At 55.8% G+C, this 23,407-nt stretch overlaps 1 protein-coding gene across 6 annotated transcripts in view; it reads left to right on the forward strand.

The window, feature by feature from the left end:
- The first annotated feature begins 371 nt into the window (after positions 1 to 371).
- The window catches only part of GATAD2A (GATA zinc finger domain containing 2A), an 85,352-nt gene continuing 62,316 nt past the window's right edge, over positions 372 to 23,407 (forward strand). The window contains exons 1-12 of one of the 6 annotated variants that reach the window (XR_008483761.1): positions 372 to 458; positions 7,880 to 7,930; positions 12,421 to 12,698; positions 13,533 to 13,662; positions 14,236 to 14,364; positions 14,869 to 14,961; positions 16,404 to 16,523; positions 16,804 to 16,971; positions 17,267 to 17,546; positions 18,242 to 18,526; positions 18,992 to 19,166; positions 19,529 to 22,042. Coding sequence is in view for 5 of the 6 variants with exons in the window: in XM_054286651.1 (XP_054142626.1) it covers positions 12,430 to 12,698; positions 13,533 to 13,662; positions 14,236 to 14,364; positions 14,869 to 14,961; positions 16,404 to 16,523; positions 16,804 to 16,971; positions 17,267 to 17,546; positions 18,242 to 18,526; positions 18,992 to 19,166; positions 19,529 to 19,745 (1,866 nt within the window). In the remaining variant the exon portion in view is untranslated. Of the gene's footprint in view, positions 459 to 4,798; positions 4,884 to 7,879; positions 7,931 to 12,420; positions 12,699 to 13,532; positions 13,663 to 14,235; positions 14,365 to 14,868; positions 14,962 to 16,403; positions 16,524 to 16,803; positions 16,972 to 17,266; positions 17,547 to 18,236; positions 18,527 to 18,991; positions 19,167 to 19,528; positions 22,259 to 23,407 lie in introns of those variants that run through there. The other 5 variants (XM_054286651.1, XM_054286654.1, XM_054286653.1 and 2 more) reach the window with 5 other exon arrangements.

The raw sequence follows: 23,407 nt of genomic DNA on the forward strand, positions 1-23,407 counted from the left end.
GGCTACTACTGACTCTTCGCGCCGATTGGCTGCAGGGCAGGCAACCCACCTTTCTATTTGCCGGCGCGGCTGTCAATCATTAGTTTAAAGATTAGAAAAACCCCACCCAACGCAGAGCCCCAGGCCTGGGCAGGGGGCGTGGCCGGGCGCGAGGGTGTCCCAAATCTGCCTGGCAACGGGGGGGGTCTCGCGGGGGGGGGCGCGAGGGGAGGGGGGGGCACAGGGGAGCGGAGGGGGGGAGAGGGGCGGGCACGGAGCGGGGAGGGGGGAGAGGGGCGGGAGGATGGGGGGGGACGGAGAGTGGGGGGGGGCGGGTCCCCCTGCGCGCGCAGCCCCCCCCGCCCCCCCCTCCTGTCAGTGGCCACCTGAGGGAGCCGCCTCCCCTCCCCCCACGGCCCCAGTCCGGGCCGGGCCCCGCTGAGGAGGAGGAGGAGGCGGCTCCGAGGGGGCTCCGGACAGTGAGTGACACCCGCGCCCCAGCGGCCCCCCCGGGGGGACGGGGACACGGGGACACCCCCTCACACACACCCCCTTCCCCCCGAGGGCGGCTCGGGGCGCGGGGCAGCGCGGGGGGAGCGCCGGGCACGGAGATCCGGGGCGGTTTGTGAGGGGCACGGCCGTGAGGGGAGAAGGGAGCGGCCAAAAGGCGCCCGTGGCGAGGGGGGACCCCGTGAGGGACGCGGGGAGCCGGGCTGAGGCAGAGCGCCGGAGCGCCAGGGGGGTTCACGGGGGATGAAAGTGCGGCCGGGTGTGGGGGGGGGGGGGAGCGGGGGGTGTGGAGATAATAAAAAAAAAAAGCTTAAACAAAAAAAAAAAAAGGCAGAAAGAAAAGGTTGGTAAGTCCGAGGGGAGGGTGGGCACGGGTGAGGGGGTGCCAGGGAGGAGCGGGAGTGCATCCTGGGAGTTGCCCGATAGGCACAGCCACCAGAGCATGTCAGCAAAGGCGGATTATTGGTGCCAGAGCCTTGGGAAGGCGGGGGAGGGGAGTGGGGGAGGGGACGGGCCACCACCGGGGCCACCGGGGCCACCGGGCCACGGCCCGGGCAGCGCGGGCAGCCCCGAGGGAGCCCCCGGGCGTCCCCCGGTGCGCGGCGGGCCCGCAGCCGCACTCCGGAAACACGGAGAAAGTTTGGGCACGGGGCGGGGAAACGCGGGGAAAGCAGCGGGGATGTGCGGGGAAAGGAGCGGGGATGTGCGGGGGATGCTGAGGGGTTTGGGGAGAACCGAGCGGTACAGGAAAAGTTGAGGGGTTTGGGGAAAAGTTGAAGGGTTGAAGGGGAAAAACAGGGATGCAGGAAAAGCTGAGGGGGTGTTGGGGGGAAAACAGGAGTGAGGAAATGCTGAGGGGCTTGGGGAGAACTGAGTGGTACAGGAAAAGTTGAGGGGTTAAAAGGAAAAACGGATGCAGGAAAAGCTGAGGGGTTTGGGAAAATGTGAGGGGTTTTGGGGAAACCGAGTGGTACAGGAAAAGTTGAGGGGTTTGGGAAAAGTTGAAGGGATGAAGGGAAAAACAGGGATGCAGGAAAAGCTGAGGGGAAAAACTGGGGAAAACTGAAGTGTTTGGGGGAAACTGAAGGCTGTAGGAAATACTGACGGGTTTGGGGGAAAAACAGGGCTGAGGAAATGCTGAGGGGTTTGGGGGGAACTGAGTGGTACAGGAAAAGTTGAGGGGTTTGGGGAAAAGTTGAAGGGTTGAAGGGAAAAACAGGGATGCAGGAGAAGCTGAGGATTTGGGGAAAAGCTATGGGGTTTGGGGGAAATTGAGTGCTGCAGGAAAAGCTGAGGGGTTTGGAGAAAGATGAGGGGTTTGAGGAGAACTGAGGGCTGCAGGAAAAGTTGAGGGGTTGAAGGGAAAAGCTGGGATGCAGGAAAAGCTGAGGCGTTTTGGGAGAACTGAGGGGCTGAGGGAAAGCTGAGGATCTGCTGGGAAATCCCAGGGGCTGCTGGAAAACTCGAGGCTCTGGCGCAAAATCTGAGGGCTTGGCCTAAAATTGGAGGGTTTGTCCCAAAATCTGAGGGGCTGAAGGGAAAGCTGGGGCTGCACTGGAAAACCTCAGGGGTGGCAGGGAAACTCGGGGCTCTGCTGGAAAATCCTGGGGTTTTTTGGAAAACTTGAGTGATTTTCTATTGGAAAATCTGGGGTTTTGTCCCAAAATGTGAGGGTTTGTCCCAAAATCTGAGGGTCTGTCCCAAAACTTGAGGGTCTGTCAGAAAAGCTGGGGCTCTGCTTTAAAACCTGAGGGCAAAACCTGAGGGGCTGTCCCAAAATCCAGGGATTTGTGCCAAAACTCGAGGCTCTGCAAGAAATCCTGAGGGTTTGCCCCAAATCCTGGAATTCTCCTGGAAAACCCCGGGCTCTGAGTGAATCCCGAGGATTTGCGGGGTAATCCAAGGATCTGCTGGAAAACTTGGGAGCGTGTTCCTCAGAACTCCGAGGGTCTGCCCCAAAATCCAGGGATCTCCTGAAAAACTCTGGGATTCACTGGAAAACCCGAGGGGTTCTCCCAAAGTGCCCAAATCCGGGGCTTTTCCCCAAAACCTGCGGGAAAAGCTGAGAGCCTGTGGGAAGATCTGGGCTCTATGGTGGATTCCAGGGATCTGGGTGAAATCCAGGGATCCGTCCCAAATCCCGGGATTCTGCAGTGGATCCCAAGGGTCCATCCCAAATCCTGGGGCTCTGTGGTGAATCTCAGGGATCCATCCCGAATCCCGGGATTCTGCAGTGGATCCCAACAGCTTCTCTGGGAATTCCAGCCCATTCCAGCCGGGAACTCCTGCCCAAACTCCCGCCCAAACTCCCCTTTCTCAGCTTAAATCCATTCCCTGTGCCCTGGGATTCCCATCCCAGATCCATTCCCTGTGCCCTGGGATGTTTGAGGTGACATCCATGGAATTTTCCCAGTTTGGCGTGATTTTCCCATTTTGGGATGGCGTCCTTGGGATTTCCCAAGTTTTGGTTGATTTCTGTGGAATTTGTCCAGTTTGGAGTGGCATCCATTGGATTTTTCCAGTCGATATCCACTGGATTTTCCAGCTTTGAGTTGTTATCCATAGAACGTTCCCAGTTCTGGGATGGCATCCATGGAATTTTCCAAGTTTTGGTTGACATCCATTGGATTTTTCCAAGTTTAGGGATGGAATCCATTGAGTTTTCCCAGAATTTGGGTGGTATCCCTGGAATTTTCAAGGTTTGGGACATCGTTCATTGGATTTGTCCAAGTTTTTGGTGAGATCCATTGGATTTTCCACCTTTGGGATGGCATCCAGGGGATTTTTCCAGCCTTGGGATGATATCCATGGAATTTTCATCACTTTGGGGTGACATCCATGGAATTTTCATCACTTTGGGGTGACATCCATGGGATTTTTCCAGGTTTTGGGGTGATATCCATGGAATTCCCCAGGTTTTAGGGTCACATCCATGGAATTTTCCCACTTTTAGGGTGGCATCCATAGGATTTTCCAGCTTTTGGGGTGATTTTCTCTGGGATCATCCCTGTGTTCCCCCCTGCAGGAATATTTGGGATTCCTGATCCTGCCTGGATTCCACCTTCCTAAATCCTTCCAAACTCTGGGAATTTGGGGCTTTTAGGGATTTCTTTTTGGATTGGGGCAACAGGAGGGTGAGGGAAAAATGGGAATGAGCTGGAAAAGCACGACAGGCATCTGGAAATAATAATTAGTAATTAATAATCAATAATCCCACAGTTCCCAATTCCTTCTGCCATTAATTTGGTGGGAAATAATTGAAATTTGGGATTTTGGATTTGGCTTCAGCCAAACTGCCCTGGAAAAGTCTTTGCCCAAAATCCTGGAGATGCCGGGCACTGATTTAGGGAATTTGCTGGGGTTTGGGGGGATCTGCTGGGATTTGGGGAGCTCGGAGATTCTCAGGGAATTTCCTGGGATTTGGGGAATTCTCCGGGAGCGTTTTGGGGGTTCTCCTTGGGCAGTCCCGGGGCTGCAGAGCTTTTGTGGGATCGGGGAATTTGGGATTGGAGCCGGGCCCTGACCCTGTCCTGGTGTCCCCAAAGGCTCTGCCCCACCAGCCACCGCCGCTGTCCCCTCTGTCCTCGCTGTCCCCTCGCTGGCACTGCTGTCCCCCCTCTCTGTCCTCCCTCTCTGTCCCCTGTCTCTCTCTCTGTCCCTCCTCGCTGTCCCCTCTCTGTCCCCACTGTCCCCTCTCTCTCTCCCCTCTCTGTCCCCTCTCTCTGTCCCCACTGTCCCCTGTGTCTCCCCTCTCTCTGTGCCCACTGTCCCCTGTGTCTCCCCTCGCTGTCCCCACTGTCCCCTGTGTCTCCCCTCGCTGTCCCCTCTCTCCACGTGGCCTCTCCCAGCGCGGCGATGCCCGCGCGCCCCCCGCCCGCCGCTCCAGCCAATCAGGGCCCTCCTCTCATCATCCGCGCGACCCCCGCGGCCAATGGCGGCCCGCGACACAGCCGCGGCTCCCCCCGCGCCGCGCCCGGAAGCGGCGGCGGCCGCAGCGCCGTGAGGGGCCCGGCCCGGCGCGGCCCCGGTGCTGTCCCGGTGCTGTCCCGGTGCCGTGCCCGCTATCCCGCGCTGTCCCCTGCCGTCCCCTCCGCTATCCCCAGCTGTCCCCACGCTGTCTCACCGCTGTCCCCACGCCGTCCCCTCCGCCGGCCCCGCCGCTCGGCCGCCCCGCCCCGCGCATGCTCTGCCGGCGCCGCCGCGACTCCATGTGTGAGGAGCGCATTATCGGCACCGGGAGCCGCGGCGGCCACGGGAGCCCCGGGAAAGCGCCGCAACAAGCGGGAGAGCGGCGGCGCCGGCGCGGGGAGAGCGGAGCGGAGCCGGGAGCGCGGGGCGGGCTCGCTGCGGATGCGGCGCGGAGCGACCGGAGCGGCGCCGTGCGAGTTCTCCCGGTAAAAGTTCTGCCGGCGTTTATTGGCTCCGGCACCGGAGCGACGGCACCGCCGGGATTTTGGGAGAACGGAGGCCGGGGTGCGGGAGAGCTGCCGGGGAAGTTGCGGCATTTCCTGGCCGTGCGGGCAGCCCGGAAAGTGCAAAGTCCCGCTGGCCGCGGCTCCGGCCCCGGCCGCCCCTGAGCCCCGAGCCCGCGGCACCGGGGCCGCTCCGGGATCCCGGGGCTCGTCCCCCGGGGAGCCCCGACTCCGCCGCCCGCCCAGCGCCCCGGGGCGCCGCCGGCTTTTGTTTGGGAAAGTTGCTGCGGGCTTTCCGCCGGGCTGCTTCCTCTTCCTCCTCTTCCTCCTCCTTCTCCTCCTCCTCCTCTTCCTCCTCCGCCGCCGCCCCGAGCGCTCCGTGCCCGCTCCCCCCCGCGCTCCGCACCGGGAACACGGGGGGGACACGGACGGACGCGGAGGGACACGGGGACCCCCCGGAACCCCCCCGGTCACTCCGTGGGCACCCCCCGCCCACCCCCCCGGGCACCCCCGGTCACCGCGACCCTCCCCGGTCGGTGTCCCCGGGGATCAATCCCCGCCGTGCGAAGCCGCGATCCCCCCGCTGTCCCCGCGGCCGGTGCCCCCGGTGCCCCCGGTGCCGGAGCCCCGCGGTGGCCGCGGCCGGGCCGTGCGGCCGGGCCGGGCCGGGGCCGTGTCACAATAAGAGTCCCCGGCCGCCCTTCCTGCGCCCGGGGCACCGGGAATGGCACCGGCACCGGGAGCGGCGTCCGCGCCGGGATGCGCTGCCCGGGCTCGGGATGGGCACCGGGATGGGGATCGGCACCGGGACTGGCACCGCGATGCGCTGCCCAAGGGGGATCTCGGGAATCCCGGGGGATGCGGGACGATCCCGGCCCCGCACAGCGCACGGTGGGCAGGGGGAATTGCAGAATTGCAGCCGGGAATTGCAGCCGGCATCGGTTCCCGGGCCGGGATGGGATCCTGCCGGGATGCGGGGTCGGGATCCACATCCCGGCTGTTCCCGAGCATCTCCTCACTTTTCCCGGGAGTGGCCCCGCACGAGAATTCCAGCCGGGAATGCCTCACCCGTGATCAGAACTGGGATTCACATCCCGGCGTTTCCCAAGTGTTTCCCGGCTGGTTTTCCAGGATTTTCCCAGCCCGCTGTTGGGTTTTCCTTGGGCTTGTCCGGGATTCGGTGCCTTGCTCGGGCTGGCATTCCCGAGCTGTCCCAAGTCCCGGGAATGCTCCAATCCCAGCTCTGGGCTCCGGGACCGCTCCGTGCTGCCGGGAGCCGGAGCTGGGAGAGGCACAGGAAGTGACAGCGAGAGGAGAGAGAGAGGGAGAGGGAGAGGGAGGCCTTGGGGAATCCGGGATGGCAGCGCCGGGACCGGGCTGGGATCAACCTGGGATCAGTGGGAAAGGGCTGGGATCGGCCTGGGATCCTGGAAAAGGGATTGGGATCAACCTGGGATCACCAGGGCAGGGCTGGGATTGGCCTGGGATCAGCGGGAAAAGCAGTAGGATCTGCTGTGGATTTTGGGAAAAGGGCTGGGATCATCCTGTGATCGGCAGGAAAGGGGCTGGAATCTGCCAGGGATTTTGGGAGAGGAGAGGGAAGTGTCAAAATCCCTTGGATTTTGAGAAAGGGGCTGGAAGCTGCTTGGGATGAGCAGGAAAGGGGCTGGAATGTGCCTGGGAATTTGGGAAAGGGGCTGGTATCGGTGGGAAAGCCGTGGATTTTGGGAGAGGGGCTGGGATCTGCCTGGGATTTTGGGAACGAGGCTGGAAGTGATCTTGGATCAGTGGGAAGGGGGCTGGAACTTGGGAATGATGGAAATTGGGGTGTTCCAGGAATGCTTCAAATCCCAAAATTCCGATCCAAACCAGGGATGTCGCTGATGGGATTCCAAAGCCGGAGATGAATCCTGAAAGGGAATAAATTCCTCTTTTCCCATGGATTCGTGGAATTCTGGGATGCTTTGGGGTGAGAAGGAGCTCGGGGATCAGGCAGGGACATTTCCAGGTTTTTCCAGGCTGCCCTCCCTCTCCAGTTTTTCCCATAAATCCCAAACTCTTCCAGGATTTTCCCACTCCTGATCCAACTGGGGGCTCCTTCCTTCGAATCCCCAGCCTTAGCACAGCTGGAATTCCAGAATCCCAGGAATTCCCAGAGAAATCCAGGGAATTCCAGCTCTCCTAGATCCTCGGAGCTTCCCAAACTCTGGGAAAAGCGGCCGGGGCAGCTCCGAATTCCAAAGGATTTCCTGGGATTTTCCCAGATCCTCTTAACCACCAACAGCCCCGGGTGAGCTCCGCTAATTCCCCCTGGAATTCCCGGGATCACGGGGCCGGAGCAGCCGGAGAAACCCGGGAATGGCCGAAGGCCCCGGGAGCTGCTCCCGGCCCAGAAAAACCGGGAATGGATGGAAAGCTGGGAATGCCATGGATGGAAACTGGGAATGGATGGAAAGCTGGGAATGCCATGGATGGAAACTGGGAATGAAGGGAAATCTGGGAATGCCGTGGATGGAAACTGGGAATGAAGGGGAATCTGGGAATGCCATGGATGGAAACTGGGAATGGATGGAAAGCTGGGAGAGAAACCTGGGAATGCCATGGATGGAAACCGGGAATGAAGGGAAACCTGGGAATGCCATGGATGGAAACTGGGAGTGAAGGGAAATGTGGGAATTCCATGGATTTCAGTGCCTGGAAAATTCGCAGGATGAATCAGAATTCTCAAATCCCGATTCCCAGGATTGTGTTGCAGTTTGGGATTCCCAATTCCCAGGATTGTGTTGTACTTTAGGATTCCCAAATCCCGGGTCTGTGCCATGCTGATATTCCCGATTTTACGTGATGGAGCCGTCGTTCTGAGATTCCCAAATCCTGGTTCTGTTCCGGGGTTCCCAAATCCCAGCATTCCGAACCCTCCCTCGGGAATGTGGGAATTCCCGGAATTCCCAAATTCTCACCCCTCTCTGTTCCCGCAGGATCCTCGGCTCTGGCTCACCCCAGCGGGTCCCCATGACCTTCCCTGACAGGTAGGAGCTGGCAATTCCCGGGGTTCCTGGGGATTTGATGGGATGGGGAACCTCTGCTGTGCCACGGGCCTGGAATTTTCTCTGGGAACAGCTGGAGAGGAGCTCCAAGAGAAGCTTTCCCCAAAATCCCTGGGAATTCCCAAATTCCTGAGGGATTTGAGCCAATTCCTGAGGAAATCTCCCAGATTTTCCAAGGGATTGGGGAGTTCCAGAGGATCCAGAGCTCCTGGAATTCCTGCTGGGATTGTCCAGCGTGACTGGGCAGGGCTGGAGCGGGGATGGGATTTTGGGATTTGGGATTTGGGGCTGGGTGGGCTCAGAGGGGAGCCGTGGCTGAGCTCTCACCTGGGCTGGGCTCTCACCTGGGCAGCTCTTCCCCATTATAGGTCCTACCTGTGCAGCTCTCACCTGGGCTGGGCTCACCTGCTGGGTTCTCACCTGCCCAGTGGAGGTGTCACCTATGTGGGTCCCACCTGTCCCATCTCACCTGTGCCAGTCCCACCTGCCCTGTGTGGGTCTCACCTGTCCCATCTCACCTGTGCCAGTCCCACCTGCCCTGGGTGGGTCTCACCTGTCCCATCTCACCTGTGCCAGTCCCACCTGCCCTGGGTGGGTCCCACCTGTCCCATCTCACCTGTGCCAGTCCCACCTGCCCTGGGTGGGTCTCACCTGTCCCATCTCACCTGTGCCAGTCCCACCTGCCCTGGGTGGGTCTCACTGAGGGCGCTCCCATGTGTGGGTGCTCACCTGGGCAGGTCTCCCCTGTCCCCTCTCCCCTGTCCTGTCCCAGTCTCACCTGTTCAGGTTTCCCTCTCCCCGTCCCTGCAGGAACTCCGGGATTTCTCCTGGGATGGATCCACCCTGATCCCGCCCGGGGATCCTGGGAATCCTGCGGGGCTGGAATTCCCGGGAAAGGGAATCCCAGGATGGGAATGGGATTGTCCTGGGGTCTGGGATCCTGTGGCTCCAGAATTCCCGGGATTGTCCTGGGATAGAGATGGGATTGTCCCGGATCCTGTGGCTCTGGAATTCCCGGGACAGGGAAGGGACTGTCTCAGGAAAGGGCCGGGATTGTCCCAGGAAAGGGCCGGGATTGTTCCGGGATCCTTTGGCTCCAAAATTCCTGGGAAATTATTTTTTTAAAAACTGAGGAATTTTGGTGGGTGAATAAGAAAATTCCGTGGGAATTCCAATTCTCCTGCTGCTTTTCCCACGTTTCTCTGGGATGATCCCGCTGGGGAGGGAATTCCCAGCAGGAATCTCTGGGATCCCAATTCCAAGGAATTCCCAGCCTGAATGTCCCCATTCCCGTCTGGAAAATGGGAACATTTAAGGATGGAAATTCCCTCGTTAATGAGGAATTAATTAGGAAAGATCAGATTGCAATTCCTCATTAATATTCAAATATATTCAGGAATATTTAAATTACATCACGAATATATGAATAATCTTATGAATATTTAAATTGACTCCGGAATATTTCAGTCACTTCCCAACAAATGAATCTTGGAATTTTTCCCCTTAAAGGAGGAATTTGGAATGGAAAATCAACAATGGAGAAATAATTAATGAATGATTAATTAATGATTAATTAATAATGGGAGGATTTGCTTGGAAAATCCCAGAAGAAGTTGGGAATTCTGCTCCTGGATTTCCTCTCTGCATTCCCAAATAATCCCAGCCAGGGAATCTCAGTCCTTGTGGTCTGAATATTCCAGTTGGGAACAATTTGGGAATAATTCCCGTGGGAAAAGAAGAATTTTCCAGGAATTTTCCTGGCTTTGGTCCAATGAAACCAGAGAATTCCCAGAATTCCCATAAAATCCTGCAAATTCCTCCTGGAATTCCAGCTCCCCCCAGGGAAAATTCAACTGGAATTTGACAGAAATTCCAGGAAATCCACAGAAATTCCAGGAATTCCTCTGGATTTTTCTGGGCAGCCTCTGTTCCCCATCTTCCCACTCCAGTGGAATTTTGGGATTCTCCTCTCGCGCCTTTTGCGAGCCTTTGGAGCTCCAAACTCCCGGGAGCAGGAATTTGAAGGATGATTTTCCCCAAATTCGTGTGGGAATTCCAGAAAATTTCCCAAATTTCCCCAAAAATTTCCATTCCCTTGGATAAAAATTCCATCTGGGAGGCTCCGGAATTCCTGGGCTGAAATTCCTGGAGCTGCTCGAGGGGTTTGACCCCAAATTTTTCCCAGCTCTGGAGGAACCTCGGGATAATTCCTGAGGGATTTGGGACAAACTCCGGGAATTCCCAGTGCTGGATAATCCGGGAATGACCTGGCGGGGAGGGTGGGAAAATCGGGATAAATCCCGCTGGGAATCCCGGGAATTGCTGGGGATCAAAGGGATCGCAGGGCAGGGAATCCCGGGAATCTCAGGGAATCCCCAGCCTGGGAATGACTCCCGGGAAGTTTGGGGAAACCGGGAGAAATCCTGGCAGGAATGAAGGGAATTCCCGGGAATTTCAGGGAATTCCCAGCCTGGGAATAACTCCTGGGAAATTTGGGGAAACCGGGAGAAATCCCGATGGGAATCCTGGCAATCAGAGGGATCCCAGGGCGGGGAATCCCGGGAATTTCAGGGAATTCCCAGCCCGGGAGTGACTCGCGGGAAGTTCGGGAAAACCGGGAAAAACCCCGGCGGGATCGGGGCGGGAATTCCCGCGGGGATTGGCGGGAGCGGGGCCAGCCCGGGATTCCCGGCGGGAATTCCCGGTCCCCGCCGGCGCCCCAAGGGTTAAGCGCTGCCATTTTGTTCCCGGAGATTTCTCGGGAATGGCGCGGAAATGGCAGCGCTTAACCCTTGGAATGCCGGCTCGGGAATCCCGGCGGGATCCGGGGGTTCCCCTGCCCCTCTCCTTTCCCGGGAATCCCCACCCCAAAATCCCGGGAAAAGCGGGAGCGGGGCTTTCCCGCGGCACAGATCCCGCTCTTCCACCTGTTGGGATCCCAAAGTTTGGGGCGGAAAATGTGGGATTGGCGCTGAATTCCCACAGAAAAGTTTGGGAATTTCCCCTGGCGTTGCCGCATCCAAGGATTGGCGTCGTTCAGCCCGGAATTCCCATGGATTTTCCTGGGAAATCTCGGGAAAATATTCCCAGGAAAGGGAATTCTCAGGAATTTTGGGATGGTCCAAGGCTGGGGTATCCAGGAATTCCTCCTGGGAATCCTCGGGAGCAGCAAATCCAAGGAAAACATTTGGAAGTGTTGGAATCCCACTTTTCCACCTCTGGGAATTTTCTCTTCCCGAAACTTCGGTTGTTGAAATTTTGGCTTCCAAAATTCCAGGAGAGGAATTTCAGGATGTGGGAAAGGATAGAATCTTCAATCCAAGTTTCTCCTTTTCCTTTGGAATTTTATTGGAATTTTCATCAGGATTTTATTTGGGAATTGCCCTCCAAATCTAACCCGGTTCCCATTCCTGAAAAATCCTTCAAATCCTCCTTTTCCAAGATTTCCCTGGGATTTTGGTGGAATTTTTTCCTTTATTTCTCCCTTTTCCTGCCCTGGGCACTGGGATGGGCTGGAATTCTCCTGGGAGAGATTTCCAGCAGGAAAAACACCAGGAATTCCCTTTTCCAGGGCTGTCCCTTCACTTTTCCAGGGATTTCCCATCCCTTTCCCAGCCCCATTTCCAGGGATTTTCCAGCCCCTTTTCCAGGCTTTTCCTGGGATTTTCCAGCCCATTCTCCAGGGTTTTTCCCTCCCTTTCCCAGCCTTTCCTGAGTTGCTGTCCCCAGACTTTGTCCTGGTTGGAAATGCAGGAACTCCATCCCAAAATCCCGGGATTTTTAACCCCTTCGTGTCTCCCTTTCCCCGGGATTTTCCAGCCCCTGTCCCAGATTTTCCCCTCCTTCTTGTCTCTCAGCTCCCGGAATCTTTTCCCGGGAATTTTGACTTTTCCCGGGACTTTCAGCTCCCCATTCTCTCCCCTTTTCCCGGGATATTTTCCTCCCTTTTCCCGGGGTTTTCCCCCCTCCTTTCCCAGGATTTTTTAACCCTTTGATGTCTCCCTTTTCCAGGGATTATTTTTCCCCTTTTCCTGGGATTTTTAACCCCTTGATGTCTCTCTTTTCCTGGGATTCCCCCCCCCTTTCCCCATGATTTTTCCCGCCATTCCCAATGTTTTTAACCCTTTCCCGGGGTATTCCCCCCCCCCACCCGTGCCCAGTGTTTTTAACCCTTTCCCGGCATTTTTCCTCCCCTGCTGTTTTTAACCCTTTCCTGGAGCATTTTCCCCATTAATTTTCCCACTGTTCCCTGGTGTTCTTACATTTTTCCCGGGATTTTTCTCCCGGTGTTTTTAACCCTTTCCTGGGGTATTTTCCCCCTGCTGTTCCCGGTATTTTTAACCCTTTCCTGGGGTATCTCCCCCCACCTTTCCCGGGGATTTCTTTCCCGGTGTTTTTAACCCTTTCCCGGGATATTTTTCTCCCCCGCCATTCCCGCCGTGTTTAACCCTTTCCGGGCCGTTTCCCCGCAGCCCCTCACCATGAGTGAGGACTCATGCCGCACCCGGAGCCAGAAGCGCGCCCTGGAGCGGGACTCGGAGCCGGACAGTAAAAAACTCAGGATGGACAAAGGAATTCTGGGCTCCGAGCTCAGCTCCGAGGGGGACATGAAGATCAAAGCGGATCCCGGAGCCGGGAAGGTCCCGGGAACGCTGAAAAGTGGGGAAGTCAAAGCCACCATCAAAGTGGAGCTGCCGGCGGCAGCAGCAGCAGCAGGGGATGAGCCCGTGGACATGAGCACATCCAAAGGGTGAGGATGCCTTGGAATTCCGGGAATCCTTGGGTTTGGGGGAGGGTTTGGGTCCCCTCTCACCCTGCTTTTTATTGGGATGTGGCTGGGGTGGGGTTGGAGTTCAGTTTTTGGGAAGTTCTGGTGCCACATTCCCGGTTTTTCCTTTGGAATGGTGGAAAAGTTGGGAATCCCAGCCTATTCCAGGGGCAATTCCTGCTGATCCAGACCCCATCCCCGCCCCATTTCCTCGGAGCTGCCAATGGAATTCCTGGAATTCCAGCAGGAAAAGGAGTTTGGGAGTTGGGAATATCTCGTTCCCGGCCTTCATCCCAACCCAGTCAATCCCAGTTTTCCAGCTCTAGGGAAAAGCTGGGAATGCTCCACCCGTGCCACTTCCAGAGGGAAATGCCTGGATTTGGGCATTCCCTGGATTTGGGGATTCCCGGGCTCGCTGTGCCCTCTAGAGGGCGTTCCAGACCCTTTGGAATTCTCCCATTCCTGAAATTCCCACCCTGGGCCCTTTTCCCAGCCCTGGCATTCCCTGCGGGGCTGGAAAAGCCTTGGAAAAACGGCTGGGAAAGGACTGGAGAAACCCTGGAGAAGGAATGGGAAAGGGGCTAGAAAAGAGTTGGGAAAGGATTGGGAAAGGATTGGAAAAGCACTGGAAAAGGGTTGGGAAGGGCAGGAAAAGTGTTGGAAAGGCTGCTCCTGGAGTGACCCCGTTCCCAGGATTTGCTCCCCCTGCACTGACCCCATTTTCCCCGGGATTTGCTCCCCATTTCCTGGGAATCCTGACCCGTTTCCCTGGCAATCCTGACCCGTTCCCGGGTTGTTTCCCGTCTGTGGCTCCAGGGAGTGCCGGCGGGAGCGGCGCGTTCCCTCCCCGGACGTGATCGTGCTGTCGGACAACGAGCCCTCGAGCCCCCGCGTCAACGGGCTGGCCCGGCTGGCCCTGCCCGAGCCCGGGGCTGAGGCCCTGCTGGTGAGTGCTGGGAGGAACTGGGATTGGGTCAGGATGAACTGGGAGGAACTGGGGCTGGGTCTGGGGTAACTGGGATTGGGTCAGGGTTAACTGGGATTGGGTCAGGATGAACTGGGATTGGGTCAGGATGAACTGGGATTGGGTCAGGAGGAACTGGGGTTGGGTCAGGATTCACCAGGATTGGGTCAGGATTCACCAGGCTAGAGTCAGAAAAACCCAGGATCAGCCACATTTTCCCCTCCCAGCTCCATCCATTCCCGTTAATTCACGATCCCAAAACCCAGCAGCCAATTCCAGCTGGGAATCCTCCTCATTTACTCTTTGCCATGAATTTTTTCATGGAAAAATCCCAGATTTTCACCTCGGAACTCCCTCCCCTCACTTCTCCCGCTCCCCAGTCCCAGTTGGGAATTTTGGGAATTCTCACCGTGCCTGTGTCTCTGCCTTCCCCCGGGGTTCTCCCCATTTCCCTGGGATTTTCCCTGGGATTTTCCCTGGGATTTTCCCTGGGATTTCCCTGGGATTTTCCCTGGGATTTCCCTGGGATTTCCCTGGGATTTCCTGGCATTCCAGCGGAGCCCGGAGCAGCGGGAGCGCCTGATCAAGCAGCTGCAGGAGGAGCTGAGGCTGGAGGAGGCCAAGCTGGTGCTGCTCAAGAAGCTCCGGCAGAGCCAGAGCCAGAAGGAGACGCCGGCGCCCAAGGTAGGAAAATCCTGCTTTCCCAGGAATTCCCAGCCCTTTTCCCAGGAGTTCCCAACTCTTTTCCCAGGAATTCCCAGATCTTTTCCCAGTGTTTTTAATCCCCTGCTGTGGCCTTTTTCCTGGACTTTTGGAAGCTCCTTTCCTGGATTTTTTTAAACCTTTTTCTGGCATTTTTAGCTTTTTCCCAGGATTTTTAACTCCCTGGTGTCTCCCCTTTCCGGGGTTTTTCCTGCCAATCCTCAAGGACTTTCCGGGCAATGCCCAAGGATTTTCCTGTGAACTCCCAAGGATTCTCCTGCCAGTTCCCAAGGATTTTCCCACCAATTCCCACCAATTTTCCTGCCAATTCCCAAGGATTTTCCCTCCGATTCCCAAGGATTTTCCTGCCGATCCCAAGGATTTTCCCCTCAGACGCTCCGGGCTCTCGCCGTGCGCTCCCTGCTCTCTGCATTCCCGCTTTCCCGCCTTTTCCCGCTGCTCTCTTTCCGCTTTTTCCTTTTCCAGCTTTCCTCGGGCCCCTCTGGAAGCGCTGCGGCCACGCCCCCGCCCTTGGTGCGGGGCCCTCAGGCTGTTCCCGCTGGGAAAACTTCCCTCCAGGTCAGTGGGAGCCGGGAAAAGCCGGGAGAGACCCGGGAAGAGCCGGAATTCCCGGGAAAAGCTGCCAGCACCGCCCAGCTCCCACGGGTTTAGGGATAACAGGACGGGGGAAAGGTGGGGTGGGGTCTGCAGCGGGATTGTTGAGCCAGGGAATTCCTGGGGGGAACCGGGAATTCGCTCTGGAATTGCCGAGGGAATCCCGGGTTTTTCTGTGAGGGAATCCCAGGATTCAGGGTTGGAAAAAATCCCATTCCCGACTGAATTAAATCCTTGGAATCCCGAGGGAAGGAAGTTTCAGGAATCCAGGGACAGCTGTCAATTACCCCTGGAGTCCTTTGGGATTAGAACATTCCTGCTTTTTTTTTTTTTCCTGGGATAATGGGACCCAAATTCCCAAAGTGCTCCAGCACGAGGGATTTTCCTTGGAAAACCCCCAGAATTCCAGGAAAGGGAGGGATTTGCTCTCCTTTAGGAGCCATTCCCAAATCCAGAGGTGTGGGAATCTTTACCTTGGAATCACTTCCAGAGGAACTGGAAAACCTTCAGGGAATCTTGGAGTTAATCCAAATAATCCAGTTTATCCCAACAATTCCTCTGGAATTTTGGGTGAATTAACCTGGGTTGGGTTTTGCTGAAGTGTCCAGGAATTCCAGAGGGAGGGATTCCCTGGGAATGGAATTCCCACCCCGGGGAAGGGGGAGATCCCTGATCCCAGGGCTGGGAAGGAGGAAATGCCAGGACTGGGATGCAGAGGAAAGTTTGGAATTTTGGGAATATCCCAGCCCAGCACCAGGAGGGATTTTGAGGATTGGAATCCCAGGAATCCTCGGGCAGCAGCTTTTCCAAACTCCTCTCTCTTCATTTCTTTTCCTCCTCCATGATTTCTCCTCCTTTTCTTTTCCTGCTTTTCCCTTCCCTCTCCCAGGATCTTTTCCTTTCTGTGATTCCTTTTCTTCTTCCATGATTTCTCCTGGAGCTTTTCCTTTCTCCTGATTTCTCTCCCAGGATTTTTCCCAATGTTTTTCTTCCCTCCTCCCATTTTCCCCCTGCTTTTCCTTTCCCTCCACAGATCCAAACGCTTCCATTCCCACAAATCCCAACACTTTTTTTCCCCGTTTCCCCCCATTTTTTCCTGCCTTCCTTTCCTTCTTACCTGATTTTTCCCAAGGTTTTCCTTCCCTCCACAAATCCCAGCATTTCCATTCCACATTCCTACAAATCCCTGCACTTCATTCCCACAAATCCCGATATTCCCATTCCCACAATTTGCAACCCTTTCCCCCCCCATTTTTATCCCATTCCCACAATTCCCAACATTCCCCCTCCATTTTTCCCCCATTTCCATCTTTCCCAACCCATTTCTCCCCCCATTTCCCCCATTATTTCCCCCATTTCCCAGCCCCACTCTGACTGTTTTTTCCCGTTTTTTCCCGTTTTTCCAGCCCTCCTCCAGCCGCGTTCCGGGCTCGGGGCTCCCGCCCCCGCTGCTCCGGGGGGGCCAAGCGGCCGCCTCCAAGCAGAGCCCCCAGATCGTGATGCCCCCCCTGGTCCGAGGGGCCCAGGTGAGCTGCCCCCCTCCTCCCCTTCCCATTCCATGGAAAAATTCGGGATTTCCCCCCTCTGGTTGCTTTGAACATCCCATGGGGTGTGCTCCCATAAAAACGGGATTTTTGGTGTTAATTCGGGGTGTTCTGGCTTCTGGGGGATTTTTGGGAGAGGGGGTGGGAAGCAATTCCTGCTTTTCTGTGGTTTTCCCTCTAATTATCCTTTCTATCCCACCAATTCCGTGTTTTCCCAACCCCTTTTCTGTGTTTTCCCAACCCTTTTTCCGTGTTTTCCCAGCAAATCCACACCATCCGGCAGCACTCGAGCACGGGCCCGCCGCCGCTGCTGCTGGCGCCGCGCGCCTCGGTGCCCTCGGTGCAGATCCAGGGCCAGAGGATCATCCAGCAGGGCCTGATCCGCGTGGCCAACGTGCCCAACGCCAGCCTGCTGGTCAACATCCCCCAGGTGAGGGTTCTGGAAATTTCCACTGGGAATGGGGTGGGAATGGAGTGGGAATGACCAACACCAGCCTGCTGGTCAACATCCCCCAGGTGAGCATTCCTGGGAATTTCCACTGGGAATGGGGTGGGAATGGAGGGAATGGTGGGATTGACCAATGCCAGCCTGCTGGTCAATGTCCCTCAGACTGGCACTGCCCCAGTGGGAGGCACTGGGGACTCCCCTGATTCCTGGTGACCCCAGTGATCCCATTCCCTGATTCCCATTGATCCCATGGATCCCATTCCTGTCTCTCTCACAGGCGTCCCCCACGTCCCTGAAGGGCTCGGCGGTGCCCTCGGGCCAGGCGGGCACGGCCCCCGCGGGTGGCACGGCGCTGGGGGGCACGGGCGAGGCCCCAGGCAGCCGCCAGGCCGCGGCCAAGCTGGCGCTGCGCAAGCAGCTGGAGAAGACCCTGCTGGAGATCCCCCCGCCCAAACCGCCCGCGCCCGAGATGAACTTCCTGCCCAGCGCCGCCAACAACGAGTTCATCTACCTGGTGGGGCTGGAGGAGGTGGTGCAGAACCTGCTGGAGAGCCAAGGTGAGCCCGGAGGGGCAGAGCCCGGCTTAAACCTGGCTGGGGTCAGTTTAACCCAGCTGGGGACAGTTAAACCTGGCTGGGGATAGTTAAACCCGGCTGGGATCACTTAAACCTGGCTGTGATCAGTTAAACCTCCAGAAATGCAAGGTTAAAATGTGGTTAAATAAGTTAAACCTCCCAGAAATCATTTAAACGTCACTGAAACCACACTGGGGCTGCCCTGCTGTTTGTCCCTCAGGGAAGGTGACCCTGGGGCTGACCCTCCATGTTTGTCCCTCAGGGAAGGTGGCGGTGGCCAATCCCAGGTGTTTGTCCCTCATGGATGGCCACACTGGGGCTGACCCACCATGTTTGTCCCTCAGGGAAGGTGGCGGTGGCCAATCCCAGGTGTTTGTCCCTCATGGATGGCCACACTGGGGCTGACCCGCCATGTTTGTCCCTCAGGGAAGGTGGCGGTGGCCAATCCCAGGTGTTTGTCCCTCATGGATGGCCACACTGGGGCTGACCCGCCATGTTTGTCCCTCAGGGAAGGTGGCGGTGGCCAATCCCTGGTGTTTGTCCCTCAGGGAAGGTGACCCTGGGGCTGACCCGCCATGTTTGTCCCTCAGGGAAGGTGGCGGTGGCCAATCCCTGGTGTTTGTCCCTCAGGAAAGGTGGCAGCAGCGCTAACCCACCATGTTTGTCCCCCAGGGAAGGTGGCGGTGGCCATGTCCTGCCGGGAGCCCTACCTGTGTGCCCAGTGCCACACGGACTTCACGTGCCGCTGGCGGGAGGAGAAGAACGGCACCATCATGTGCGAGACCTGCATGGCCTCCAACCAGAAGAAGGCCCTGAAGGCCGAGCACACGAACCGGCTCAAGGCCGCCTTCGTCAAGGCCCTGCAGCAGGAGCAGGAGATCGAGCAGAGGATCCTGCAGCAAACGGCCCCGCCCGGGCAGCCCAAGGCCGAGCCCGTGGGGCAGCACCACGCGCTCAAGCAGGTGAGGGAGCGGCCCCAGAGCCGCCATTGCCCGAGGGAAAAGGGGCCCGGGGCTGGGGGGTGGCCTGAGGGTTTGGGCCTCGGGTTGGGTTTGGGGTGGGGGGCTGTGGGTGTTGTGCCAGGCTGTAAAGATTATCTAGGCCCAGAGAGCATCTAATCCCAAAAATCATCCAATCCCAAAAATCGTCCAGGCCCAGAGAGCATCCAGGCCCAAAAATCATCCAATCCCAAAGATTATCCAGGCCCAGAGAGCATCCAATCCCTAAAATCATCCAGGCCCAAAGATCATCCAGTCCCAAAGAACATCCAGTCCCAAAGACCATCCAATCCCAAAAATTCCAGTCCCAAAGATCATCCAGTCCCAAAGGCCATCCAGCCCCACGACCCTGCAGTCCCAAAGACCATCCAGCCCCACGACCCTGCCGTCCAGCAGCAGCCCCGGTGACGTTGTCCTTGCTCCCTGCAGAGCTCCAGCCAGCTGTCGCGGGGCGCCTCGCGGGGCGTGCTGCACCCCTTCAGCTCCTCGCCCAAGCTGCAGAGCTCCTCGGGCAGCGCCGCGCTGGGCGCCCGGCCCGGCAAGCACGCCGACAGGGCCGGCAGCAAGGGCGGCGCCGCCTGGAAGAAGAACCCCATCAGCACAGGTGCGGCGCCCGGGGAGCCCACGCTGCCAGCATTCCCAGGTTTTGGGGGGAGCTGTTGAGGGGTGGTGCTGAGGGTTTGAGGTGAAAGTTGGTGTCATCACTGCCCAAAATTCCCAGTTTTGGGGTGGGAATTACTTTTCCATGTGGATTTTCATTATTTTTCCCTCATTCCATGACTCCATAATTCCAGAGGGCTCAAATCCTGATTCTTGATCCAAAACCTCTGCGTTTCTTGGGATGAGTTTGGAACCTGAAGGCGCCGGATTGCACTGGGATAGTTGCGCTGCATTTTCTGTGCAATTTTTCATTATTTTCCCTAATTCCCGAGCTATTCCGTGACCCAAAATTCCCTTTTGCCGCAGGTGGGGCCCTGCCCTTCGTCAGCCCCGCGCTGGCCGTGCACAAGTCGGCCTCGGCCGTGGAGCGGCAGCGCGAGTATCTCCTGGACATGATCCCGCCCCGCTCCATCCCACAGTCGGCCACGTGGAAATAATTCCCGAGGGAGGACTTTTCCAGGCTCTGCCATCCTTTCTTTTCTACCACAATTCCGTGGAATCTGCTTTAATCCCAGCTGGATAACGCCCCGAGGCTTTCTAGGATGCAGCACCACCACTCCTCATCCGTCCCTGCCGGGAGAAGTGACCGCGTCGGGGTGGCCGAAGCCCGGCTCCGTTGGCTCCCAGATTTTTCATGGAAGCTGGCAGGGAAAGGGGGAAGAATTCCTTAATTTTTCTTTTTTTTTGGCTTTTTTTCCGTATTTAGTTTTGAAATTTTTTTGGCACCAGCACAAAAAGAAAAAAAAAACAACAAACCATGAAAGGACTCAGCGACTCCTCTCTGCCTTCGCCGACGCCGAACTTTTTGCTGGGAACGCTCCGGAATTCCGGAATTTTGGGGCGTGGAGAGAGGAATTCCAGCCCCATCCTGCGTTTAGTGAGCCGAGTTCATGGCTGCTCCCGATCCCTGCTCCTCCTCCAGCCGGGAAAGCAGGCGGCACATCCCGAGATTCCCAAAATTCTGACGATCCCAAGAAGAAGAAGGAGAAAAGTGCAAATCTCTGGTTCCGGTTGAGTTTGGTTTGGTTTTCTCCCGTAGGGATCGGCTGCCGCCCAAACCTTGGCTGGGAGGTGGGAATTGCTGCGGGAAATTCCCACTTTTTCCTTGGATTCTGGTTGGAATCAGACTTTGGAACCGTTGGTAGTTTCCAAACTTTGCAGTTACTGAGAGACAAAATCCACCTTGGTTCTTTCTCATCCCGCGAATTTTGGGCCTTCCCGACGTTCCCAGAGACTCCAAAGCGAAACATTTTGGGAATTTTTTTTCCTTTGGGAGGGTTGGTTGGGTTGGTTTTCTTTCTTTGGGTTTTTTTTCCTTCCTTTTCTGTTGTTGTTTTGAGGGATATTATTCCGAAATTTATAGGAATTCCAGAAGCTGATGCAGGCAGGGAGGGTTGGGAGCCGTTCCCAATCCTTCCCTCCGTGGTTCGAGTTCTTCCAGGCATCCCAAGCATGCTCCTGTATCCATTTGGGATGGAGTTTTCCATCTCTTTTTTTGGGAATTCCAGAGGTTCAACCCAAAATCCATCCGGGGGCCAGTTTGGTTTCATTTTTGGTTTCTCATCCTCTTTTTCCTTGGGCTTCTTCCTGAATTCCAGACAAATCCAAGGGGCAGAATTCCAGGCCTTATTCCAGTGACGAGAATTCTTTGGGAAATTTGGGGAATTTTCTTGGGGAAATTATAAATATATATAATTTAGAGATCTATATATATTAAAAAAAAAAAAGTGTGCGTGGGGGGGGAAATTCAGGAAAATCCGGATTTATTTTCTTAGGAATCGCTGAAGCCAAGAATTCCTTTGGGATCAACCCCTGGGATCCGAGGGACAAACCCCCTCCTCCCTTTTCCCACTTTTCCTGGTGTTTCCATGTTTAGGGATTTAGTTTAGGAAAAAAAAACAACACAACAACCTTGTTTTCCAAACTGGGATTTGTTGGATTAAAACCCCCAGAATTCCCAGCTGGATGTGGATTTTGGGGTGTTTTCCATAGGGATGTGAAGAGCTCAGATGTGGGAATTGGGTTGGAATTTTGGAATTTGGAGTTTTGTTTTCATTCCAAGCTTGGGCTGGGAGATGCCACCAGCGTGGAATTCCTTCAATTCCATTGGATTTTATGGAAAAGTTGCCATTCCTTTCCCACGTGGAATTTTTTGGGGTTGGTTCAGGGGAATTTTCCTCTCCTGTTTTTCTTCCTCATGGATGCCAACGTTTAGAAAAAGTTCATTTATTCAAAAAAAAAAAAAATCCCAACAAAATTCCTCCAATTAAAATATTTTTTTTTTGGGGGTGGGGGGAAACCTGGTTCATTTATTCCCAGAGTTTGGATGATTCCTGGAAAAAAAAAAACCAAACAGGGAATGGAAGAGTCACAGAAGGATTTAATGGGATAAAAACAATGTCAAAACTTTCTGGATCCCAGCAGAATTCCCTTGGAAATTGGAATTTCAGCCAATTTTGTTTCATTAAAATAATCAGGAATGTTGGAATTGAAGGATTTGGAATTAAAAATCCAAACACGTCTCTGCATCCAGACTTGCAAATATTCCATCCTGATTTTATTTGGATGGATAATTCAGGATAAATCCCAAAGAAAAATTATTTGGGAGATGGGGGGGACATTTGTTTGGAAGGGAAAATCCAGCACGGATTGGGGCTGGAAAACCAAATTATTTTACGGGGTGGGGCTGAAACTCAAATTCCCGCCTGGAATGCGACTCCTGGGATCCAGCCTGGTTCTGGCGTGGTTTTTTCCGGAACGTTCTTGGAATGCTGCCGGGAATTTGGGGGATTTGTTTGGTTCCATCCACGTTCCTGCCACGTTTGGGATCGGTCTGGGGAAGGTTCCCTGCTGGAACGGCGGGATGGATTTTCCTCCGCAGTCCCAGTTCCCTGTTCCCGTGGGGGTTTTTGGGATTGGGATGGTTCAGGTTCAAAGTTGTTCCAGCTCTTCAATACAGATTTTCCAAACCTCTTCCCAGTCTCCTTTTTCCAGGAAAAAGCCCCACAAAAAATGGGAAAAATGGGGGGGGAAAAAAAAAAATCTCAAAGGAACGGAAAATTCCCATTGTGGAATTCTGCCCTGGAAGGGGGAAGTTTGGGAATGGTGGAGGAGGGGGGAATCTGGGAACAAATCCTGAGTTTGTTGATCCCCTTTGGGATTTGGGATTCTCTGACTGGATCCCCTTTGGGGATTCCCAAACCCCCGAGGGCTTTTGGATTTCTGGATTCCCCGAGGCCCTTGGATCCCCTTTAGGATCCCCAGATCCCTTGGGGCTCCTGAATGCCGAGATCTTTGGGGTTCCCAAACCCCTGAGGCTTTTGGAATTCCGGAATCCCAGAGATCTGGATCCCCTTTAGGATTCCCAGATCCCAGAGAGCGCCTGGATCCCCTTTGGAATTCCCAAATCCCTGAGATCTCTTGGATCCCCTTTGGAATTCCAGAATCCCAGAGATCTCCTGGATCCCCTTTGGAATTCCCAGATCCCAGAGATCTCCTGGATCCATGGGAAGCCCTCCCAACCCTCCCGTTCCCACCGATCCCTCGGGGTCCTGGATCCCTTTTCCCTAAAGCCATAAAATTCCCGCTGGGAATTTGGGATTCCCGCCGGGGTTTTGGGGTTTCCTGGGACGCTGCGGGGAGCGAGGGAGCGCCGCTGTAATTTAGATTTTAGCGACTTGTGAAATAAAGAGGTCCCGGATTGTCATGGGACGATTCCCGCGGCGGAGCCGGGGCGGCCGTGTGGTTCTTCTCGGATTTCCCTCCTGACAGTTGGGATTTGGAATTCCACCAAAAAAAAAAAAGGGTTGGAATTTTTTTTTTCCTGTCCTGGGCTCTTCTTCCTCAGCGTTCCCAGCTTGGGAAAAAGGTGAATTCCCGAATTTTTTATGTCCCAGGGATTCCTGCGCCTGCCATTCCTGAGGAGAACAAAGAAAATCCAAAATTCCAGCGGATTTGGGATTGGGGTTTATTCTGTGTTTATTTTTATCCTCATTTTGGGAATTCTTCCTTTACCTCTGGATTCCCCAGCCAGTTATCCCTTTGTTTTTGGGGAAGAATTGGAATTGAATTCCCAAAGTTGAATCCCAGATGGAAAGCTGGGAATTCAGGCTGCAGGAAGGGGTGAAATGGAGGAAATTACAGGAGATTTTGGGGGAAAACCTCAAATTTGGCTCCTTTTTCCCT

The sequence above is a fragment of the Melozone crissalis genome, unplaced genomic scaffold (assembly GCF_028551555.1).
Source record: "Melozone crissalis strain CALT ecotype California unplaced genomic scaffold, PUWL_Pcris_2 ptg000054l_1, whole genome shotgun sequence".
Taxonomy (NCBI): Eukaryota; Metazoa; Chordata; class Aves; order Passeriformes; family Passerellidae; genus Melozone; species Melozone crissalis.